General features: G+C 46.1%; 2 protein-coding genes and 1 long non-coding RNA gene across 3 annotated transcripts; 2 read left to right on the forward strand and 1 right to left on the reverse strand.

Moving 5' to 3' along the window:
* Positions 1-865: 865 nt before the first annotated feature.
* Positions 866-8439, forward strand: LOC118391594 (cyclin-G2-like). The gene is made up of 8 exons (XM_035783111.2): positions 866-1047; positions 1880-2024; positions 2211-2351; positions 2573-2823; positions 4715-4793; positions 4917-5015; positions 5385-5581; positions 7311-8439. Exons 2-8 carry the CDS (start codon positions 1920-1922, stop codon positions 7453-7455), a joined length of 1017 nt encoding a protein of 338 aa, XP_035639004.1. The 5' UTR covers positions 866-1047; positions 1880-1919; the 3' UTR covers positions 7456-8439.
* taf1c (TATA-box binding protein associated factor, RNA polymerase I subunit C) lies at positions 8423-22624 on the reverse strand. The gene is made up of 16 exons (XM_052458591.1): positions 22014-22624; positions 21733-21844; positions 21560-21612; positions 21371-21466; positions 21217-21284; positions 19915-20162; positions 19581-19709; positions 18692-18809; positions 16906-16977; positions 15042-15177; positions 14675-14803; positions 12728-12908; positions 11863-12000; positions 10684-11576; positions 9604-10402; positions 8423-9314 (listed from the first exon to the last, which is right to left on the reverse strand). The coding sequence occupies exons 1-15, from the start codon at positions 22146-22148 to the stop codon at positions 9656-9658; spliced, it is 3255 nt and encodes a 1084-aa protein (XP_052314551.1). The 5' UTR covers positions 22149-22624; the 3' UTR covers positions 8423-9314; positions 9604-9655.
* On the forward strand, positions 13504-14657 carry LOC127906445 (uncharacterized). The gene is made up of 3 exons (XR_008061387.1): positions 13504-13907; positions 14301-14400; positions 14451-14657. It is a non-coding gene; the product is annotated as an uncharacterized LOC127906445 (long non-coding RNA).
* Positions 22625-24341: the final 1717 nt, after the last annotated feature.

Below are 24341 nucleotides of genomic sequence, written 5' to 3' on the forward strand. Positions count from 1 at the left end.
ACATTACATTTGTTTTCAATTGTATTCGATGTTTGGTGGGCCTATTTTCTATTGCGAATGAATCCTACTAAAATATTATGTTATGTAAATACGTTTCAGACGTTTTCTTTACCATTTGCCAACCACGTCTGAATATGAAACAGATAAAACAGATAAATAAACCACTATTTGTGATAATACTGTGCATAGGGGACATAAAACAGAGAGACCACATACTTACACCTTGTTCTTGACAGTAATCATAAACCTGGAAAATGATTTACTGCCAATGCATCACCCCTAACTGCATGTATACATATTTTCTTTGAATGATTGATTTTGCTTTATAAATCCAACTCGGTGCTTGGGGTTTTGTGTGATGTGCAGGAACAGTAACACCGTATCAGTAATACCGACTATAACAGTATTATCATAAATTCCCCTAGTCATCCCTGAATCAATGTATTTAACAGTTATTTAACTAGGCAAGTCAGTAAAGAACAAATTCCCAAATATTCTGCAGACAGTTGGTTGGACCAGAAAAAAAAGAAGGGATAATATGTCGTTTAATGTTTAAATGCCCTACATACAATCCCGAGCTAATTATTTCTAACCAATCGTGAGTAAAAGGGTTTGTCCAGGCATCCAATAGAAATAAAACAATTTGGGCGGACTATTTGAACGGGAAAAAAGGAGAAAGATGATTGGTTCGTGGAAGTGTCAATATCGAGCTGGTGTAGAAAAACAACCCTCCGTACTAAATCCATTGTCATTCATAAGTAATGTTTAACCACGTTACTCATTACAACATAAAATGTGTCTAGCACTATCAACTCTTTAATAAGTACTAAATAGTAGTAAACTACAAAAGGAGGCAGACTTTCCTCGACAAGTCAAAACAAGGTGGATAGCTACGGACGTGATTGGCTGACGCGACATTGACGTCCGTTTCTGGGTGTGGAAATTCTCAACATCAACAAAAAGAGAAAAGAAATGAGAAACTAGAGATTACAAGGAACAAACAATAGTTTGGGACGTGAGAATATATCGATGTAACTAACATAACAGGTAAATATTGAAATTCATAAAGTTGTACACGAGATGCAAGAAAACTGAATAGATGTGAGGTAATGTGAAATGTTCTAATGCTATTGTAAGACTATTGTATCTAGTTCAATTAATTCCTTCCTGAAGCCAGGATTAAATGTTTTTTTAAATCATGATTATGATTTTAAAACGGCACTATAAATCTCTATTGGTTTTGCCTTTTTAATGGTTTGTCGATGAAATTTGGCGTCTTCAATTGATTTTCTCACAGCGAAAAATCTAGATAACCCAGTTCGCTGCCTTGGCTTTGTTATTTATCGTCTCTGTTAGCTAACGTTATACCCTGGCTGGTTTAGTTTGCGCTACTTCCTCATAGAGCAGTCGAGATTTTACACAAAAAAAACATGTTGTTTTTTTTACATCACCGACAAGTATCTGCAACCCGCTTTTATTAGACTAAAATGTTATCGATTGAACACCAAGATCTATGAAAATCGAAGGGAATTGCCAGGGGATGAACTCTGACCTCGGCGAGAACAAGAATAACCCCCCCACCCCGTCGACGATTTGAAGCATTTATTTGCCGTCTAATAGATTCAAGCGAACGCCGTGTTGCTGTATTATCCGTTTTTCTAGTGTCTCACAACACAAAACATTTAGCATAACTAAAACTGTTTTTCACTCTAAGTGGGGTTTGTTCTGGTGTATGTAAACGTTATTAACCTAAGACATCTGACACCGTATCCCAGTTGAGAGAGGGGGGGGTGGGAGGCAGACCGTGAACCTATCGCCTGGGTGAATGAATGTAACGTTAACGGACAACCATTAACATCAGACTCTTGTTGTTTTACAGTGGAAGGATTTCAGATTTCTGTAACAATACAGTCTAAAAGATGGAAGCCGTTAAACTTATGAGGGAGCTGAAAACCAATTTTGAACAGGAGATGAATTATCTTCCGAAAGAAACGGGACTCCACTTGATCGAATCAACCAGAGAGGTAGATAGATATTCACTGCAGTACAGTAAATATGCTGTACGATCAATATTATTATTATTATTATTATAAATAAATTGTTAAATATAAATCCTGTAACAATAACATTATGGTTAAACAAATATATTTTTTAACTATCACCTATTACATATTAATACACATTTAATGCCTAAAATGTTTGAATTACAGAATGCCAGCCAAGGAATCTCAGCTAAATGTAGGGACGTCAAAGTGGAAGACCTCTGGAGCCTAACCAGTTTCTTTGGGTACAGCACCCAGACCTTCGTTCTGGCAGTCAACCTGCTAGATAGATTTTTGGCCATGATGAAGGTGAGATGAAAAACCAAATAAAAGCAGACTGCAGAAATAATTTCAATCCTTTAAAAATGTAACATTTTGTTCTCATTTCTTGACAAAAACAACAATGACACAATGTAAAAAATGAGCATGAACATTTAAAAGTTAAAATGAAAAAGGAGGTGGCTTGACTAATGATTGCATATGTCCACTAATTACAAGCCTTTGTGTGCGTGTGTGTTACTCCTCTTCAGGTCCAACCCAAACATCTAGCCTGCATTAGCATCAGCTGCCTCCACATCGCAGCCAAAGCAGTCGAAGAGGATTGTAACTTGTCTTCCACCAATGAACTTATTCGTATCAGCCAGTGCAAGTTTACAGTTTCGGACCTCACTCGCATGGAGAAGATAATTTCAGAGAAACTCAACTTCCAACTCGAAGCCATCACAGCCTTAACCTTTTTGCACCTATACCATAGAATCACACGCTCACACACCTCAGACAGGTAAGGCACCAATTATGACAGATAAAACAAAATAGCCTAATTCTGTAGATAGCAATGGTGACATAATGAACTAGAAATGAACTTTAAGCAGCTGTTGACATATCTGACCAATCACGGTCATCCAAAATTCCATAACATCACAGCCCGACTTATCATCATGGTGTTGTCAAGACAACTGGGATCTTGTGGTGGTGATGTGGGGGGGGGGAGCATCACAGTGCTTGAGGTGTCACTACAGCTCCCGGGTTCGATTCCAGGCTGTCACAGCTGGCCGTGACACCCATGAGGCGGTGCACAATTGGCCCAGTGTCGTCTGGGTTTGAATTATTTCTTTATTTAAACTAGGCAAGTCAGTTAAGGACAATTTTTGATTTACAATTACGGCCTAGGAACAGTGGGTTTGTCAGCTCAGGGATCCGTTCTAGCAACCTTTCGGTTACTGGCCCAACACTCAAACCACTAGGCCACCTGCCACCCCAGGGGAGGGTTTGGCTGGCCGGGATTTCCTTGTCCCATTGCGCTCTAGATACTCGTTGCGGGCCGGGCCAGCTGGACGGTGTTTCCTTTGACACATTGGTGCGACTGGCTTCCGGGTTAAGCGAGCAGTGTGTCAAGAAGCAGTGCGGCTTGGCAGGGTCGTGTTTCGGAGCCTGCGTGGCTCTCGACGAGACGTGCTCAATGGGATTGAGATCCAGGCTCTTCGCTGGCCATGGCAGAAAACTGACATTACTGTCTTCCAGGAAATCACGCACAGAACGAGCAGTATGGCTGGTGGCATTTTGTCATGCTGAAGGGTTATGTCAGGATGAGCCTGCAGGAAGGGTACCATATGATGGAGGAGGATGTCTTCCCTGTAACGCACAGCGTTGAGATTGCCTGAAATGACAAGCTCCGGCCGATGATGCAATGACACACCGTCCCAGACCATGACGGACCCTCCACCTCGATCCCGCTCCAGAGTACAGGCCTCAGTGTAACGCTCATTCCTTCGACGATAAACGCGAATCGGACCGTCAGACAAAACCGCGGCACGTTAGTGAAGAGCACTTTTTGCCTGTCCGGTCTGGTCCAGCGACGGTGGGTTTGTGCCCATAGGCGACATTGTTGCCTGTGATGTCTGGTGAGGACCTGCCTTACAACAGGCCTTCAAGCCCTCAGTCCAGCCTCTCTCAGCCTATTGCGGACAGTCTGAGCACTGATGGAGGGATTGTGCGTTCCTGGTGTATCTCGGGCAGTTGTCATCCTGTACCGATCCTGTGCAGGTGTTGTTACACGTGGTCTCCCACTGCGAGGACGATCAACTGTCCGTCCTGTCTCCCTGTCGCGCGGACATTGCAATGTATTGCCTTGGCTCCATCTGCAGTCCTCATGCTTCCTTGAAACATGCTTAAGGCACGTTCACACAGATGAGCAGGGACCCTGGGCATCTTTCTTTTGGTGTTTTTCCAGAGTCAGTAGAAAGGCCTCTTTATAGTGTCCTACGTTTTCATACCTGACCTTAATTGCCTACTGTCTGTAAACTGTTAGTGTCTTAACGACCGTTCCACAGGTGCATGTTCATTAATTGTTCATGGGAAACCACGTTTAAACCCTTTAAGTTATTTGGATTCTCTATGAATTATCTTTGAAAGACAGGGTCCTGAAAAGGGGACCTTTTTTTGCTGAGTTTATACACAAATAAAAATACCAATCGGAGCTCGTCCCCCCCATCATTGTTTCCAAAGTGACATTATTCCTGACTGTGAAAGGACAGCACTGGTTTTATCTATTGGAACAGCATTACTGAACATTCTCAGATAACACGTTCCCCACCATCAGTTATGTAACAAAGTAGCCTAATAACCTTGTTTTCCCATCGAACTGATTCAAATGAATTGTGTCTCTCATAAAGGAAGGAGGCCCTGAACCTCGACACACTAGAGGCCCACCTCAAAGCCTGCCTCTGCCGCATCACATTCTCCAAAGCTAAAGTAAGGCGTGACCCCAGAGCATTAGCAGTCCCCAGCGTCTATAGGCCTAGTTGACATATTCCAGTAGACCTCAAGGCAGCAGTTTGTGATGTACAGTTTTTCTTCTGCTTTGTTCTCTTCCAGCCGTCCATCTTGGCCCTGTCCCTCCTCACTCAAGAGATTGAAGCCATGCAGTCTGTTGACATGCTAGAAATAGCACATAGTGTTCAGAGACATCTGAAGGTAAACCATTACTGTAGTGTCAAAGGCCTTGAGAACTTATCACAAAATAATTTTTAAAAGTATTCCTTTGGTTAACAAAATAACACAATCAGTTTCCTGTCATATTTGCACACAAACATATTTTTTTGTGACCCTGGAACCAATGTTACATGTTGTAAAGCCCTTAAGCCCTTGTCCATAAGGTCTCGTATGACAACTGACCCATATGGGAGGACATTTTTTAAAGGGGCCCTTTTACATTCTCGGCCTCAAGTTCTCGAACTGCCATCCTTTGACAACACCTGGAATCCATCCCAATGGTATTTTCTGACCCTGTCAATTATTTTTCCACGGTGTCCAATGTTATGATGACCCGGTCTTCTTTTACAGATCACCGACACGGAGCTGCTACACTGGAGGGGGCTCGTAGCCAAGTGTCTGTCTGACTACTCTTCCCCTGAATGTAGCAGACCCAACAATAAGAAGCTCGTCTGGATCGTGTCGAGAAGGACAGCTCAGAACCTACACACCAGCTACTGCAACGTCCCTGAACTGCCGACCATTCCCGAGGACTGCTGGGACCAAAGGTAACCAGGAATACATGAACACTGTACCCGTAGGAAGGAAGAAATACTTCCCACGTGCTCATCAAAAACATTGGCAGTAGGCATACATTCCTGAAAAGTACATTCTTGGAGAGGACACAGTATTACGAGATTCGTTTATATACACACACTGTATGACAACAGAAAACGTTGGAAAATCCCCAGACAATATACCGAAGAGAAAAAAAACGGGGGGGAAAAAAACACTATTTCAAAAGTAAATTGCAGCCATGGGCATAGGCCCACCTGCTGGGGGAACCGGGCCCACCTGCTGGGGGAACCGGGCCCAGCTGCTGGGGGAACCGGGCCCACCTGCTGGGGGAACCGGGCCCAGCTGCTGGGGGAACCGGGCCCACCTGCTGGGGGAACCGGGCCCACCTGCTGGGGGAACCGGGCCCACCTGCTGGGGGAACCGGGCCCACCTGCTGGGAGAACCGGGCCCACCTGCTGGGGGAACCGGGCCCAGCTGCTGGGGGAACCGGGCCCAGCTGCTGGGGGAACCGGGCCCACCTGCTGGGGGAACCGGGCCCACCTGCTGGGGGAACCGGGCCCACCTGCTGGGGGAACCGGGCCCACCTGCTGGGGGAACCGGGCCCACCTGCTGGGGGAACCGGGCCCACCTGCTGGGGGGAACCGGGCCCACCTGCTGGGGGAACCGGGCCCACCTGCTGGGAGAACCGGGCCCACCTGCTGGGAGAACCGGGCCCACCTGCTGGGGGAACCGGACCCAGCTGCTGGGGGAACCGGGCCCACCTGCTGGGAGAACCGGGCCCACCTGCTGGGAGAACCGGGCCCAGCTAATCAGAATTAGTTAACCCACAAAAGGGCTTTATTACACAGAAATACTTCAGTTCAACACTTAACATGTTGCATTTTATATTTTTGGTTCAGTTTATAAGGGCACATTTAAATACCTCACCCGACAATTAAGCCCCACCCCTCCAGTGTATGGCCACTCCTAGTTTCAGTTCTTACGGTATACTATAGTAATCCTGTGTGCAACCTGTGACTCGTAAGGGAGGGGGTTTCATCCGCTCTGTGACGTCACGGCCCTGCCTGTTGCGTCAGTCAACCTAGCCCTACAGCCTGTCTACAGAGGCCCATCCCTGTCTGCTTCACGTTGCTCACGATTACTCAGACATGACATGTATGCGGGTGAGTGACTTGTCACTTCCTACCTGCCTAGCAACCAGTTGCCATAACTGCTCAACCACATTGTTGCACAACCAGTTCCACCTCCACATTCCGAAGAGGACTTGAATTGTTGGGATTAATCCTGTAGTCAAACAATAATAGTAAGGATGAAGATACATTGACTGCAAACAGGATCAACGATGAGAACTAACCTGGCCGTGCTGCTGCTCCAGTTTCAACTGTTCTGCCTGTGATTATTATTATTTGACCATGCTGGTCATTTATGAACATTTGAACATCTTGGCCATGTTCTGTTATAATCTCCACCGGCACAGCCAGAAGAGGACTGGCCACCCCGCACAGCCTGGTTCCTCTCTAGGTTTCGGCCTTTCTAAGGAGTTTTTCCTAGCCACCGTGCTTCTACACCTGCATTGCTTGCCGTTTGTGGTTTTAGGCTGGGTTTCTGTACAGCACTTTGAGATATCAGCTGATGTACGAAGGGCTTTATAAATACATTTGATTTGAACTAATTAAATATTAACGTATTAAATTGTCTCCCCCCCTTTTGTTCTTTCAGCGAGGACTCGTGTGAAGACATGAGTTCTGGGGAGGAGAGCCTGAGCAGTTCCCTGGGTTCTGATGCAGAGGGACCTTACTTTCCTCTTCACTTCCGCTGCCAGAGCAACCACCGAAACAAATACCACCATCCCAACCCCCTGTGAAGGAGCCACAGTGCCTGGGTTCCACAACCACCATACTGTAGGGTTATGTTCATTAGTGAAACGTTTCGTAGCGTTCGACATGTTTATTTTTAGGAAGTCACGTTTAACATGCGACAGCCCATTTTGGTTCCTGGTGAATATAACCCAGAAAAAAGAAAAAAAAAAAACTATATAATATATTTAATTTTGTTAGTTCAAAAGGGCTACCAGTGTTTGGCCTGTTACAAACCAATCAATATACTGCATCTTATTTTAAGCTAAACAAAAATGCATTTATGGGGAAACTTAAACCTGACGGGCGGCGGAATGAATCAACTCAAAGATAAAACGTTTTATACTCTTTTTGTTGTTGTAGATTGTAGCTTTAAAAAAAAAGTGTTGTTGCATGTTTGGATTTGTAACATTCTACAATCAGACCATCCCAAATTAGTATCCTACCCCAGTGCACTACTTTTGACCAGAGCCGAATGAGCCCCGGGCCACAAAGTAGTGCGCTAGAGAGAGATATATCGTGTAGCATTTAGGATGCACTATAGAACACAGCCAAGGTACAATAGACTTGTCTGGGGAGTAAGAACAACGTTACATAGTTTTCCTATGACATGTTATCGTTGAGTTGTGTTCACTGCCTGATGGTTCGGTTTTCCCTCTACAAGGTTCAACGGTCAAAAGACGACATCTGTTTGCATGTTATTATACAGGAAAACACCACTTGCGTGTGTGTGTGGTCTTGTTAACCTCTAAATTTGCCAATTCTTTTTTTTAGGTTGTAGGGTAACTTATATTTGGCTGGTATGTAGCTAGCTCTGTGGAAGAAATGTATGGGATGGAGTTTGTCATAATGTACATTTGTATAAAAAGTATGTATGTGTGTAAAAAGAAAAAGCTGTGAATAAGTACCTTTGTAGATATTAACTTATTTGTAATTTTTTTGCCAATGTTGTATGACAAAAACAACAAAAAAAACTATTTTGGACATCTGAATCTCTGGTCTTTCTTTTACTTATTTGAAATGTTTTTGCTTCAGTCAGATTATGCCTGTACTGGCCTATTTGAACACGACGACTTGCAATATAGCAACCCGGAGGCAATAACTGGACAACATTGAGTGATGCTCTAGGTCTAGAAATGTCTTATAACCAAAGTCGGTAGGCAATTCACACTTCCTGTACTGTCACATAACCAAAGTCGGTAGGCAATTCACACTTCCTGTACTGTCACATAACCAAAGTCGGTAGGCAATTCACACTTCCTGTACTGTCACATAACCAAAGTCAGTAGGCAATTCACACTTCCTGTACTGTCACATAACCAAAGTCGGTAGGCAATTCACACTTCCTGTACTGTCACATAACCAAAGTCGGTAGGCAATTCACACTTCCTGTACTGTCACATAACCAAAGTCGGTAGGCAATTCACACTTCCTGTACTGTCACATAACCAAAGTCGGTAGGCAATTCACACTTCCTGTACTGTCACATAACCAAAGTCGGTAGGCAATTCACACTTCCTGTACTGTCACATAACCAAAGTCAGTAGGCAATTCACACTTCCTGTACTGTCACATAACCAAAGTCAGTAGGCAATTCACACTTCCTGTACTGTCCCATAACCAAAGTCAGTAGGCAATTCACACTTCCTGTACTGTCACATAACCAAAGTCAGTAGGCAATTCACACTTCCTGTACTGTCACATAACCAAAGTCAGTAGGCAATTCACACTTCCTGTACTGTCACATAACCAAAGTCAGTAGGCAATTCACACTTCCTGTACTGTCACATAACCAAAGTCAGTAGGCAATTCACACTTCCTGTACTGTCACATAACCAAAGTCAGTAGGCAATTCACACTTCCTGTACTGTCACATAACCAAAGTCAGTCGCTCATCCAAACCTGCTGCAGTCAGATAATAGATAAGATGCTGGTCTAGAACAATATTAATGCATATAGATTTTATTTTAACACCCCCCAAAAAAAAAAAAAAAAAAAAGTGACTTCAATGCTTTTGGTTTCTAGAATATTCCAGAAATCTCTCAATAGCCAATTCACACTTCACAGTCCTGTTGCGTAAAACGTGAAATCAACCAACAAAAAACAACCAAAGGTTGAAAAAGATGCCTCGTCATAGTTCCATCCATCATAATCATCTCATTTGAAAAATAACTGTTGGATGTGAGGCTACATCCATCAATACTCCGATCAGAAACCCATACGAGACTTCTTCCTTTTGGGTTGTGAGGAGGTTAGTCCCACTTTCAGGTTCCTCTGTGAAGAAGAGATGGAGGACAGCTGAGAAGAGGTGGCCACAGGAGTATTGTGTCTGCTCTCGTTAAATCCTACTCCCTGTGAGGCATCCATAGGCTCCTGGGATCCAAAGAGAGAATTTAAATAATCCTGATTCTGTGGCTTGGGCTTCTGGGTTGCCACCACCGTTCTCAAAATGTCCGCCGCGCTGGAGTCAGAACCTGCTGTTGTCCAGGGTGACGACTTACCAATGGTGGGCTGTTTTTTGGGTGTAAACAGTAGCTCGGAACTAGTGAACTGTGAATAGGGGATAGTGGGCTGTGAACTACTACTGCTCTGTGTATGGGGGATAGTGGGCTGGGAGAGGAAACTACTAAGCTGCTCCAGTGGTTTAGTTGGTTTTGAACCAAACTCCCTACGAGGTGTTGTGGGCTGTGACCTACTGGTCTGTCGTGTTGGTGTGGTAGCCCTCGGTGTACCCGGCTCAGACAGGGTGACCCACTTGGTGTTGTCGCAGCTGGTGGCCACACTGTCTACATCGGAGCTGGCGTACTGACTGGCTGCCGACGACCAACCGGAGAGAGAAGCGCTGTCCAGGTCTGATTGGTAGCTGACAGACGAGGTGAAGCTGCCCGATAGGTCGATACGACTGTGAGCCTTCGCCCGTTTCTGTCTCCTCCTCTTCCTCCGCAGAGCCTCCACCTTCAAAATCAACCAACGAATATGTCAATCAACATCTCCATTGTCCTAATTGGGAAATGTATAGACAGGGTGAAAAACCAACATTCACAATAACCACCACCTCAGCGGGAGCATTCAGAAGGAAACAATGGAACATTCAGATAGATAACGACGAGAACAAAACATGCCTTTCCGACACGTTGAACAAGGAATCATGGTCAGCTCTATTGATGTCATATCTGCAGCGTAGGACAACGTGGTCCAGATACACAGATGATAAAATAAGAATAGAGATGCATTACCTTCTCCTCTCGGTTCAGCCCCAGCCTCTCCTCCCACCAGCTCCTCCATCCCCCCAGCCCGGGCTCCCACGATGCACTCATCCTCTCGCTCAGCACATCAGCCCACTCAGAGGGCTCCACGGGTGCCGGGACAGGGACCAGAGCCAGGGGTTTGAGACAGGTGTTTCTGTGGACGAGAACATTACCATTCCTCATGGTCTCCCTCAGGTCCTCCCTCAGGGTCAAACGACAGTGATCTTCCAACGGGTCTCTCTGAAGGCTGTCGTCGGGTAGAAGATCCTTGGTTTTTGTGGTCTTGTGTGGGAGATTGCGGCGCTCCCAGGGGCACTTGAACAGTTTGAGGAACCACTTCCTCCAAATCAACAGAGCCTCATCACTGACTTTAACCTTTGGCCTGACGGGGTTAATGTTAACATTAGTGTCCAAACACTGGGCTGTAGGTAGAGGAACTATAGCAATGGTTTCCTGAGTATCAGTTAATCCTGTGTTTGTTGCTAGCGTCGGGTACGGGTCGTCATGAGGGTCGTTGATAACCATCTCCAGTCCAGCCCTAAGTGTGTCCCACGGCTGCCCCCTTCCCTCGAACCCAGAGTCACCCTCAGGAGACGGCGGTCCAGAGGAATACCATGTCTCATCTAGGGTACTGCTTCTTGGGGTTCCGAACGTTTGATGCAGCCCTTCTCTTAATGTATCAACTGGTTGTTTTAGTCTCTGTACATCTCCGCTACGTCCCTCGGGTCCCACGGAGTTCTGGGTTGGTGTCGGTGGGTCGTCTTTACTGAAGGACTCAGTCTGGGACTTTAGCGTGTGGTAAAAGATGTCTCCGGCCTCAGTGAGTTGCAGCACACAGATACAGTCCTCCTTGGCTCGGCTCTGATGGACGACAGTAAGACCTGAAAGGACAGAAAACGTGAGTTTATGAGCCTATTCAACATAAAAGCACCAACTTCACTAATTAAGCTCAATGAGAAAACTCAACTGAATGTAATTTCGCCAGATACGTAAACATTTAAGTGATGATGGATTTGGCATTACATCAGTGACATCTCACCAAACGCATCTACAATAAACGCATCTACAATAACATCCCATAAACAAACATAACATGCTTAGGGACTTAAATGTAAATGTAAATGTAGGGACATATTTTCAATACAGCTTTATTTACACAGTGCTTACCAGCAGCAGGATTGGCTAGTCTGTCCTGGGCATGGTGCTGTCTGTGGGGGAGTTGGACAGGCAGGTGTCCAAGGCTGTCTCTGGGGCTGAGCAAGGCCCGAGGTGGGCCTCTGGTGACGCAGGCCTCCTCCCTACCACCTGGAAAACCAGACGGAACAGTTCATTTATTTTTTTTTACCTTTATTTAACTAGGCAAGTCCGTTAATAAGAACAAATTCTTATTTTCAATGACGGCCTAGGAACAGCGGGTTAACTGCCTGTTCAGGGGCAGAACGACAGATTTGTACCGTGTCAGCTCGGGGGTTTGAACTTGCAACCTTTCGGCTAGTCCAACACTCTAACCACTAGGCTACCCTGCCGCCCCAACAGTAGACATCATAGAAAGTCAATAGCCATGTGTGCCTCCAGAGTGGCACTGCATCTCAGTGCTAAAGGCGTCACTACAGACACCCTGGTTCGATTCCGGTACTGAATCACAACTGGCCATGATCGGGAGTCCCATAGGGCAGCGCACAATTGGCCCAGCATCGTCCGGGTTAGAGGAGCGTTTTGCCCGGGGTAGGCAGTCATTGTAAAATAAGAATTTGTTCTTAATCTACTTGCTCCCAAAGTTAAATAATAGAAAATAACATTGATCAAATAGTCATTATGTTATGCATCTCTGTTCAGTGAGACAGACCTTGGTTCATATAGTATTTGTTTTATTTGCAAGTGCTCCAGGAACTCCAGGCTCAATGACAAAGTTTTTTTTATTTTCTATCCAGGTGCACAGTAAGACTGGTTGGTCAGCAGTAGCCTGATGCACAGGATTTACTCAAACAAAAACCCCAACCTGGCACACACACTCTAGAACGACTGCACACACCCGAGTACTGTAGCAGGATCACTTCCTGTGATCTCTGAGAGCCCAGCAGCACCTTGGTAGTCCCGCCCCCCGACGGCAACCCCGCCACGACCTGGGAAAACATGGGAGGATGCTCCATCATGTGATCCCACTGGATCATGGGGAGGCAGGGGAAACGCTCATCCATGACGTAAGCAGAGTGCTGTGAATAACAAAGATCACAAGAACATCTGAAGAAACAGACTCACAACAAGTTGATTGGTTTGGCTTTTCTTTAGGTCAAAAGCGGGAGTCGTTTGGTGGGTCAAAAGCGGGAGTCGTTTGGTGGGTCAAAAGCGGGAGTCGTTTGGTGGGTCAAAAGCGGGAGTCGTTTGGTGGGTCAAAAGCGGGAGTCGTTTGGTAGGTCAAAAGCGGGAGTCGTTTGGTGGGTCAAAAGCGGGAGTCGTTTGGTGGGTCAAAAGCGGGAGTCGTTTGGTGGGTCAAAGCGGGAGTCGTTTGGTGGGTCAAAGCGGGAGTCGTTTGGTGGGTCAAGAGCGGGAGTCGTTTGGTGGGTCAAGAGCGGGAGTCGTTTGGTGGGTCAAGAGCGGGAGTCGTTTGGTGGGTCAAGAGCGGAGTCGTTTGGTGGGTCAAGAGCGGGAGTCGTTTGGTGGGTCAAGAGCGGGAGTCGTTTGGTGGGTCAAGAGCGGGAGTCGTTTGGTGTGTCAAGAGCGGGAGTCGTTTGTGTGTGTCAAGAGCGGGAGTCGTTTGGTGTGTCAAGAGCGGGAGTCGTTTGGTGTGTCAAGAGCGGGAGTCGTTTGGTGGGTCAAGAGCGGGAGTCGTTTGGTGGGTCAAGAGCGGGAGTCGTTTGGTGGGTCAAGAGCGGGAGTCGTTTGGTGGGTCAAGAGCGGGAGTCGTTTGGTGGGTCAAGAGCGGGAGTCGTTTGGTGGGTCAAAAGCGGGAGTCGTTTGGTGGGTCAAAAGCGGGAGTCGTTTGGTGGGTCAAAAGCGGGAGTCGTTTGGTAGGTCAAAAGCGGGAGTCGTTTGGTAGGTCAAAAGCGGGAGTCGTTTGGTAGGTCAAAAGCAGGAGTCGTTTGGTAGGTCAAAAGCAGGAGTCGTTTGGTAGGTCAAAAGCAGGAGTCGTTTGGTAGGTCAAAAGCAGGAGTCGTTTGGTAGGTCAAAAGCAGGAGTCGTTTGGTAGGTCAAAAGCAGGAGTCGTTTGGTAGGTCAAAAGCAGGAGTCGTTTGGTTGGTCAAAAGCGGGAGTCGTTTGGTTGGTCAAAAGCGGGAGTCGTTTGGTGGGTCAAAAGCGGGAGTCGTTTGGTGGGTCAAAAGCGGAGTCGTTTGGTGGGTCAAAAGCGGAGTCGTTTGGTGGGTCAAAAGCGGGAGTCGTTTGGTGGGTCAAAAGCGGAATACAGCCAAAGTCGTTTGGTGGGTCAAATAAAAAAAGCGGGAGTCGTTTGGTGGGTCAAAGAACGGGAGTCGTTTGAGGTAGGTCAAAAGCGGGAGTCGTTTGGACAGGTCAAAGCGGGAGTCGTTTGGTAGGTCAAAAGCAGGAGTCGTTTGGTAGGTCAAAAGCAGGAGTCGTTTGGTAGGTTAAAAGCAGGAGTCGTTTGGTAGGTCAAAAGCAGGAGTCGTTTGGTAGGTCAAAAGCAGGAGTCGTTTGGTAGGTCAAAAGCAGGAGTCGTTTGGTAGGTCAAAAGCAGGAGTCGTTTGGTAGGTCAAAAGCAGGAGTCGTTTGGTAGGTCAAAAGCAGGAGTTGTTTGGTAGGTCAAAAGCAGGAGTCGTTTGTTGTCAATGTGGCCCATTGTGAGGGTTGTAACAGAGTTGTTCCTTAGAGCTGGAATACAGCCAAATACATTCCAGAATTGTGAAGTGAACAAGGAACTGGCGCACCCAAAACATTTAGGGGCTATATGCAAATAAAAATGAATGGCACTGTAGAGCCGTGATGTGATAGGTCAATTAGAACTTTAATTAAAAAGGTACTGCACCTGTGTGGTGACGAGGTGGTGGAAGGTGTGGACATCTCTCAGGTAATTGGACAGGATGACTCTCTCTCCACTCTTACAGTCAGGAGTTTGGCCAATACGAAACAGCGTGTGGCTACAACTATCTTTGGTCTGTAAAGACAGAGACACACACAACGTTAACATCTACCAAACTTCAGGTCACTTCATATTTCTCAAAACCAAGATGATTTTTTAATTTTTTTAATTTTAATAAATAGCAGTCATATTGTTCCATTTCCAATTGTAAACACGTAAGAGATGATCTGATATGGCTCGGTTTAAACCTTCAGAATAGAAATGTTAGGAAACGGGTTTGTCAAATCAGCACAGCAACACTGTGTTATATTACCCTGATATCAGTGAGCTCCACACCTGTCCGGTCAGCATACACCATCACCCTGGGGTGGCCAGAGAAGTCACACCATCTCCATGACGACTTAGAATTGAAGTACAGGTTACTGTACTCCTGACGGAACTTCTGCAAACTAAAATATGACAAGAGGGAACACTGTTAGTGATACGGGCAGCACGTCCTACATGCCAAGAGACGAGACAGGCAGCACGTCCTACACGCCGGGAGACGAGACGGGCAGCACGCCCTACACGCCGGGAGACGAGACGGGCAGCACGCCCTACACGCCGGGAGACGAGACGGGCAGCACGCCCTACACGCCGGGAGACGAGACGGGCAGCACGCCCTACACGCCGGGAGACGAGACGGGCAGCACGCCCTACACGCCGGGAGACGAGACGGGCAGCACGCCCTACACGCCGGGAGACGAGACGGGCAGCACGCCCTACACGCCGGGAGACGAGACGGGCAGCACGCCCTACACGCAGAGAGACGAGACGGGCAGCACGCCCTACACGCCGGGAGACGAGACGGGCAGCACGCCCTACACGCCGGGAGACGAGACGGGCAGCACGCCCTACACGCAGAGAGACGAGACGGGCAGCACGCCCTACACGCAGAGAGACGATACGGGCAGCACGCCCTACACGCAGAGAGACGAGACGGGCAGCACGCCCTACACGCAGAGAGACGATACGGGCAGCACGCCCTACACGCAGAGAGACGATACGGAGAGCACGCCCTACACGCAGAGAGACGATACGTAGAGCACGCCCTACACGCAGAGAGACGAGACGGGCAGCACGCCCTACACGCAGAGAGACGAGACGGGCAGCACGCCCTACACGCAGAGAGACTATACGGGCAGCACGCCCTACACGCAGAGAGACTATACGGGCAGCACGCCCTACACGCAGAGAGACGATACGGGCAGCACGCCCTACACGCAGAGAGACGATACGGGCAGCACGCCCTACACGCAGAGAGACGATACGGGCAGCACGCCCTACACGCAGAGAGACGAGACGGGCAGCACGCCCTACACGCAGAGAGACGAGACGGGCAGCACGCCCTACACGCAGAGAGACGAGTCGGGCAGCACGCCCTACACGCCGGGAGACGATACGGGCAGCACGCCCTACACGCCGGGAGACGGGCAGCACGCCCTACACGCAGAGAGACGGAGAGCACGCACCCAACCTTGGCTACACTTTCAAAAAAATATTTTGGTTTATTTCATTCCATTTATGAATTATCAACTTCAATCATTGTCTTTAGTTTGTAATGCTCCTGTCAATCTTCAGTAAGGATGTTGCAAGTTTGCTAGCACAAGCTGCTTTGGGACATCAACTATTAACTTGGTCTGGCCCAAAGCAGCAGGCCAGACCAAGTTAATAGTTGCTTGCAGACAGGCCATGCATAGCCAATGTCATTTATAGGATATTTATTTTTATCCACCAGGATAGATAGTGTTTTTGTTGCTATGTTTACATCATAGAAAATGTCAATAGAAGTTTATTTTGGATTTGTATCTTTTTCACTTAGATAGAATTATGACTAACTACATGACAGTGATTTTTTAGATATTAAGACTTTTATAAATGAAACTGTCCCAGGAAAATGTGTGCATTAAAGTCATATCGGGCAGATCAGTAGAAATTGTACGACAACTCGGCACTCCACATGGAAAAAGGTTGCCGCCCGCTGGTGTAGCCTGTTACCGGCAACAGTCCCATTCGTGGATTTAACAATGGTGGAAAAGTGTACACTTTTCTTAGGGAGAGGGGTCATGGAGAACAGGAGAAGGGTAGATCGTTGGGGCAGGGCCATGAGTTCAGTGACAGATATCTAAGCCTCTTACCCTTTGCCCACTGTCCATAGATAGGCAGCTCCACTCTCACTGGCCACCAGGAGCTCTCCCTGGACATGGGGACTAAAAGACAACAAAATCACCTGTTTATACAAAGGTTTACATTTTAAAAAGAGTCTGTAGCAAGGTTGGTTGGGGTCAATTCCATTTAAAAATTACAGTCAATTCAGGAAGTACACTCACATTTCAATTCCATTTCTTAAAATTCAAAAAGCATTGACGAGAATTTGAATTTCAATATACTTCCTGAATTGGGTTGGAATTGACCCCATTCCTGGTCTGTAGTAGAAACCGTACATAATCATGAACACTGACTTGACTGCAAAACCTATTCCTAAAATCAGAGTGACATATGCAGAGAAAACCTATCATGAAGATGAACAATATATGTGATGAACAATCATAGCTATAGTCATCAGACTAGCTTGCTTGAGCGTCCAGGTTCTCAGACGCCAGCTTGTCAGGGCCAGACAGCTCTTTAATCACCACACGCATTCAGAACCAGTGCTAAACAGTATAGGAGAACAAAGCGTTTTACTATGACAGCAAACAGAACGACCTAAAAGGCCTATAGCAGAACGGCCTATAGCAGAACGGCCTATAGCAGAACGGCCTATAGCAGAACACAGAACGGCCAATAGCAGAACGCAGAACGACCTATAGCAGAACACAGAACGGCCTATAGCAGAACGGCCTATAACAGAACGACCTTTAGCAGAACACAGAACAACCTATAGCAGAACGGCCTATAGCAGAACGGCCTATAGCAGAACGGCCTATAGCAGAACGGCCTATAGCAGAACGGCCTATAGCAGAACGGCCTATAGCAGAACGGCCTATAGCAGAACGCAGAACGGCCTATAGCAGAACGGCCTATAGCAGAACACAGAACGACCTATAGCAGAACGGCCTATAGCAGAACGCAGAACGGCCTATAGCAGAACGCAGAACGGCCTATAGCAGAACGGCCTATAGCAGAACGCAGAACGGCCTATAGCAGAACGCAGAACGGCCTATAGCAGAACGGCCTATAGCAGAACGCAGAACGGCCTATAGCAGAATGCAGAACGGCCTGTAGCAGAAGGGCCTGTAGCAGAACGGCCTATAGCAGAACGGCCTATAGCAGAACGCAGAACGGCCTATAGCAGAATGCAGAACGGCCTGTAGCAGAATGCAGAACGGCCTGTAGCAGAAGGGCCTGTAGCAGAACGGCCTGTAGCAGAACGGCCTGTAGCAGAACGGCCTGTAGCAGAACGGCCTATAGCAGAACGGCCTATAGCAGAACGGCCTATAGCAGAACGGCCTATAGCAGAACGGCCTATAGCAGAACGGCCTATAGCAGAACACAGAACGACCTATAGCAGAACGGCCTGTAGCAGAAGGCAGAACGGCCTGTAGCAGAACGGCCTGTAGCAGAACGGCCTGTAGCAGAACGGCCTATAGCAGAACGGCCTATAGCAGAACGGCCTATAGCAGAATACTGCTATAACGTAAAAAAATGCTAACAAATATTGTGTTAAGATATACTAGGGGTGCACAATGAATCAATGATTTTATTTCTATGACTCCAACAGTTCACCCAAGTGGGTCAATGTTTAATCAATCGCTATTCAATTATTTGCCCACATCGTACACACACACACACACACACACACACACACACACACACACACACACACACACATGCAATGACCATGGCTGGCCGGTTTACGCGGCGGCTGGCCGAGGGCTACCTTACTTACAGAAGGAGAGACTCAGTCACACCGCTCCAACCTACCTGGCACTGAGACATGTAGCAGGCTGCTTGGTCTGAATGACCTCCAGAGACTTAGGGATGTTCTTCTCACTGACCATCCAGACACCACACAGGTGGTCACAGCGCACCCCCACGTGACCTACGGTAGGAACACAACAGAGTCAGTTCACCAGACAGAGTCAGTTTAACACTGCAAACTCATGTAAAGAGTTTGGGCTGCATGTCCATACAACAGCAAGATAAATGGTTAAAACTCAAACTACATGCCTTCCAAGTGGCACAGCGGTCTAAGGCATTACTACGGTCCCCGGTTCATATCCCAGACTGTGCCACAACCGGCCATGTTCGGGAGTCCCATAGGACGACTCACAATTGGCCTAGCGTCATCCAGGTTAGGGGGGGGGGCTTAATTGGCTCATCGCGCCAATTAAGCAACTCCTTGTGGCAGGTTGGGTGCCTGCGGGCTGACCCCGAGTGCCAGTTGAACTGTGTTTCCTCCGACACATTGGTGTGGCTGGCTTCCAGGTTAAGCTGGCGGGTGTTAAGTAGCGCGGTTCGGCAGGTCATGTTTCAGAGGACACATGACTCGACCTTCGACTCCCGAGCCTGTTGGGGAGCTGCAGCGATGAGACAAGATCGGGGAGAAAAGGGGGGCGACCCCCCCCCCCCCTAAATAAAAAATGTTTACTCAAAACTAGACAAAGGAAATAGATGAAGATAACATGACCTGAATTAGGGTCAACTCAAATTTCATTCATTCAATTTGGGAAGTAACCTGAAATTCCAAATTTTCCCTTGGCAATGAGGAAATTACAATTTCAGTTAAACCTACTTCCTGAGTTGAACATCAAAGAACAGGATACAATATGGCACATGCATTTATGCATGATAACGATGTTACTGTGCTTACATTCATCCTGCTGAAGGCCGATGGTGATCTGTCTGATTGTACCATTGAGCTGGAATGAGAGAGGCTTGTGGCTCACATCAAAACATGGAGGCTTCCCTTCTTGGAACTCTAGCACCACCCTGTGGAAGTCTGTGGTACTGCACTAAGGATTTTTTTTTTATGTTGTTCTTTAAATGGGTTGAATTAAAGTGAATGAACAACTGCAAAAATCGCCAAAAATAACCCTACGACTGTTATCCAGGTTGTGAAGGACTCAATGCAATGGGGAAAGGGCAGGCCACCATTAAAAATATTTCAAGACAGATTTTCCTGATAAGATTACATTGAAGGATACTAAGCTTGTTTAGGCCAGCTTTCCCAGGGTACACCAGACAGCCTTGCTGAGAGATACTGGTGTTGGTAAAGGAAATGTAGCCTATGGCACCCCCTGTGGCATGGTCAGAGAACTGCTCCTGCCCTCTCTGATAGGTCAGCTCCTCATGGAGATGATCAGCTAGCAGGGCTGGGGGGATGTCATGAATCACATCTGATAACAGGTTGTGGTACCTTTTGGCCTGCCGCCCAAAATGAGTTAACTCGCACCTAGGTAGAGGACAGAGAACCCTTTAAATAAACCCCAGGTAGAGGACAGAGAACCCTTTAAATAAACCCCAGGTAGAGGACAGAGAACCCTTTAAATAAACCCCAGGTAGAGGACAGAGAACCTTTTAAATAAACCCCAGGTAGAGGACAGAGAACCTTTTAAATAAACCCCAGGTAGAGGACAGAGAACCTTTTAAATAAACCCCAAGTAGAGGACAGAGAACCTTTTAAATAAACCCCAGGTGGAGGACAGAGAACCTTTTAAATAAACCCCAGGTGGAGGACAGAGAACCTTTTAAATAAACCCCAGGTAGAGGACAGAGAACCTTTTAAATAAACCCCAGGTAGAGGACAGAGAACCTTTTAAATAAACCCCAGGTAGAGGACAGAGAACCTTTTAAATAAACCCCAGGTAGAGGACAGAGAACCTTTTAAATAAACCCCAGGTAGAGGACAGAGAACCTTTCAAATAAACCCCAGGTAGAGGACAGAGAACCTTTTAAATAAACCCCAGGTAGAGGACAGAGAACCTTTTAAATAAACCCCAGGTAGAGGACAGAGAACCTTTCAAATAAACCCCAGGTAGAGGACAGAGAACCTTTTCTATAAACTTGAATGCAATGATGGACAGCCAGGGGAGCTGGTAGTCAGAGGGCACCACCAAGGAAAATAAGTAGCGGAGAAAGAATTTCACACTTTGTTTTCTAGACTCAACAGCTTCTTGCTGAGCAATAACCCTTCTAGGTAGAGTGGATGAAAAGGGGATTGTGTGCGCTTGATGACCACTGAATCAGAAGCCGACACCACAGCACTGGCCACTAACACGGGACCGTCACATCATGCCATGGTAGGTTCAGGATATTGCATAGCAGGGACTTTCAAATCACCTCAGGGTGAATGTGATGGGCACAGCCTACATCTATAAAAGTACACAGTGACCGTTGGTGGAACGCCTCGATGTAGAGCAGTGTCTCGGCTAGGACATAAGGCTAGGACATAAGGCTAGGACATAAGGCTAGGACATAAGGCTTAGAGTGCCTCACTATGTACTTACTTTTTGTATTTAAATGTGTGCATGAAATGCTCCATCTGCCACATGTGAACAGCATTTCTTTCACTTCCCTGGAAAATTACAAAGCCGGTGGTTAAACTTCATTCCATTATCATATAAAAAAAAATTGGGGGGGGGTAGACATCAGGACAGTCACCTTTCTCCTCCCCTGTCCAAAGTTGAATTTGTCCCCCAGGATATGGCTCATTGTGCAAAAAGCATCCTTGTACTTATACTGGTAGAAGTTCTGCATCTACAAAAGGAGACATCATCCAAATATAAATCACGTGATCTCAGTGGGGGATTTTTTTTTTTTTTTAAATCAGTAAGTAAAAAAGGTTGTTACATGCTCTGAGAAGTCCATAGGATCTGACAGAGCTGTTGATGACCATTTGGGGCCTAAAAAAAATAATAATAATTATATTTCAGTTCAAATGATGAGTGACATTCACAAAAGTAGCAATTGTCTAAAAATCTTATCCATATCAAACAATAGGAAATGCACTGACGGGCCTCTACCTCTTTTTGGTCGCAGAAGTGGTATTGCTATAGGTTCCACTGGCACCCAAGGCTCTCCCTTCACTTGGTGTTGAGATTCAAACTTCCAATCTACTTTTGGTAGACTGTCTTTCTAAAATTATTCAAAAATACATACATTTAAAAAAAACTCCAGTAAAAATAGCAAAGGATTTTCAGGGTGAAAGTGATTTTAAACAAGACTCTGGCCTACGATCATCCTTAGCATAGTAGGAGAAACATAGTGAGCTAGAAAGGGCATCGATTTCATAATCACAACTCACCTCGTGTAGAGGGTCGTTTAGGTCCAACACTTGACCATAGGAACCCCAACCTCCGACGTTGTGTCTAAACGTAGAACTGGGGGGCCCAGAGTTGAAATAACCCGGGAAAAGTTTTCGTGGGAAAATGTAATCCATGTCTGAAAGAATCGCAACCTATAGGCCCGGTATGTCCAGTCTGGGCATGTTCTACTGACGTTAAATAGTTCACGGTAAATGTGTCGAGGCTAAGCAAGTCGCTAAATAGATAACTACGTCTCCGCTCTCATTGCCCCCACTTTAAAATGTGACATTTCCGTTCCGACACGATATTTGTCAAGTCAAGTTAATTCAACTGTAGAAATACAGCGATATTGACGGAACACGTGTAACACAAAAAAAATATATAGTCGCCACTCCATGCAGGGCGAATGGCGTACGTAGAGGAAATAAGCTTTTCCATTAGTTACTACAGTCACACAGTCAAATGTGGCTTTTTCGTAAACATTTATGAAATCAAATATTAAGTGTTTTGTCTTCAATTAAGATTGGGATTAGGCATAAAGTTAACAGTGTAGTTAAGGTAAGGTTTAGGTTTAAAATAACATTTTAAGAAGATAAATTGTTGAAATTAGCGGGGTGATGACTTTGTGGCTGTGGTAACTAGTGACGACCGGAAAACAGGGGAGGTGTGGTCGACCACATCATTGGTCAAAAATAGCCAAAGTCATAAGAGTGACAGGAAGTTTGGCCAATTAGATCTGCGTACCTACAGAATACTTTTTTGGAACGCCTTGGTTGAAAATGACAGCTGTATCACAGAGTTTCTTAACCCAGAGGCGCAACATCGCAAGACTTCTGGGACCGCTTGAGAAACTGTTCCAACAGACGAGGCCAGGGTTTGAGATTTGAGAAGTCAATGAGAGAAGTAAAATATTCTTCCTTAGTTGTTTATTTTCTCGAAATCTAAAGGCACAACCTAGATTTGAGCCAATGTTATTAATCCAACCTTGTGGAATAGACAAACTGATACGTTTTTATTTTCGTAAAAAAACAACTTTGTATTGAAAGGAGGACCTTTGAGTTAATGACTTGCACATGCGCAGTTTGCCGCGAGAGGCCCGTTAGACCTGATTTTATTTTTATTTAAATTTTATTTAACCCTTTATTTAACTAGGCAAGTCATGAGTTTAGCTAGCCAACTTCGCCATGACATCGCGTAAAAGTGCGATCGGGGATCTATTGGATAAGCAGTTTTAGCCTATCTGTATGCTGTTCTGTCGATGACTGTACATTTCCGACCGAGACACAATGAACTATTTTACAATAAGGGGATTCGATTATCTGGCCCGGGTTACACGGTAGAAGGTGTTTGCACCGGGTGAAAAGTGAAAGCATTCGATTGGGAACCGGGCTGCACATCTCGGGCGTGAGCCAGGTGCCCAGTTCAAAACCCACTGCGAATTCGGCTCAAAACAAAAGTGATGTTGCCTAAACTAGAGTAAACACGTGTGGAGTAATGAGTACGATCCTATGTTTTCACAAAGGTGATTGCTTTTTTTAAAAAACGTGTTATCTGCCTAAAAATTAAAACAAGTTCGAAACAAAATTCGAATATAGACCTATATTTTATGGAATAGAAATGTTATATGTTTCTGAACGAACCCCCATGCTACCTTGTTGACAACATGACTGCAGGGAAGATTATTGTTCCATCGAAAAGGGTGCTCCTTTGCACAGGTTGCAAATTGCACAGGTCTTATTTTCACGATTTGGACATAAATTTGCTTTCCAAATCTAATAAACATGTGGAAATGTGAGCAGCATTTTGTATTCTTAGTTTAATTAGTTAGGGAGCGTAAACAAACTTTTTTTTACATTTGAATTTCAATAGGTCCTTGGTCATGTGACCTAGTGACCTCAAACAGGGTTCAGAATGTTCACTGACTATGCCTTCATATCGCACACTCCGATGTTTGTCTACTTTCATATCATGCTATTGAAGTAGCTTTTGTGGAGCGATGGGTAAGGATGCTTCGTGGGTGACTGTTGTTGATGTGTGCAGAGGGTCCCTGGTTCGCGCCCGGGACTGGGCGAGGGGACGGTCTAAAGTTACACTGTTACACTATTAGACTTAAATCTGTAAGTTTACAGGCCAACAACAACATTTTTTTTGACCTAATTGTCACATAACAGCTAACCAATCATTATTGAAAATATAACTATCAAACAAACCTGCATTATAAAGACCCCTCAGCTGAAGGTGCCCTGCTGCATGGTGGGAGGTATTTCCCCTCCTTTACACTTTATGTCCACCCTGTCGTCTTTTCCATGGCAGGATCTTCTCATTTT

This window comes from Oncorhynchus keta, chromosome 12, assembly GCF_023373465.1.
Source record: "Oncorhynchus keta strain PuntledgeMale-10-30-2019 chromosome 12, Oket_V2, whole genome shotgun sequence".
Lineage (NCBI taxonomy): Eukaryota > Metazoa > Chordata > Actinopteri > Salmoniformes > Salmonidae > Oncorhynchus > Oncorhynchus keta.

Excerpts from the sequence above, each read along its gene's own strand:
- LOC118391594 (XM_035783111.2), top strand. The coding sequence starts at position 1,920 with ATGGAAGCCGTTAAACTTATGAGGGAGCTGAAAACCAATTTTGAACAG. Across the intron at positions 2,025-2,210 it reads TGATCGAATCAACCAGAGAG|AATGCCAGCCAAGGAATCTC; the intron begins GTAGATAGATAT and ends TTTGAATTACAG. Across the intron at positions 2,824-4,714 it reads CGCTCACACACCTCAGACAG|GAAGGAGGCCCTGAACCTCG; the intron begins GTAAGGCACCAA and ends TCTCTCATAAAG.
- taf1c (XM_052458591.1), bottom strand. The coding sequence starts at position 22,148 with ATGGATTACATTTTCCCACGAAAACTTTTCCCGGGTTATTTCAACTCT. Across the intron at positions 21,467-21,559 it reads CTATGGACTTCTCAGAGCAT|ATGCAGAACTTCTACCAGTA; the intron begins GTAACAACCTTT and ends CTCCTTTTGTAG. Across the intron at positions 21,285-21,370 it reads TTGGACAGGGGAGGAGAAAG|GGAAGTGAAAGAAATGCTGT; the intron begins GTGACTGTCCTG and ends GTAATTTTCCAG.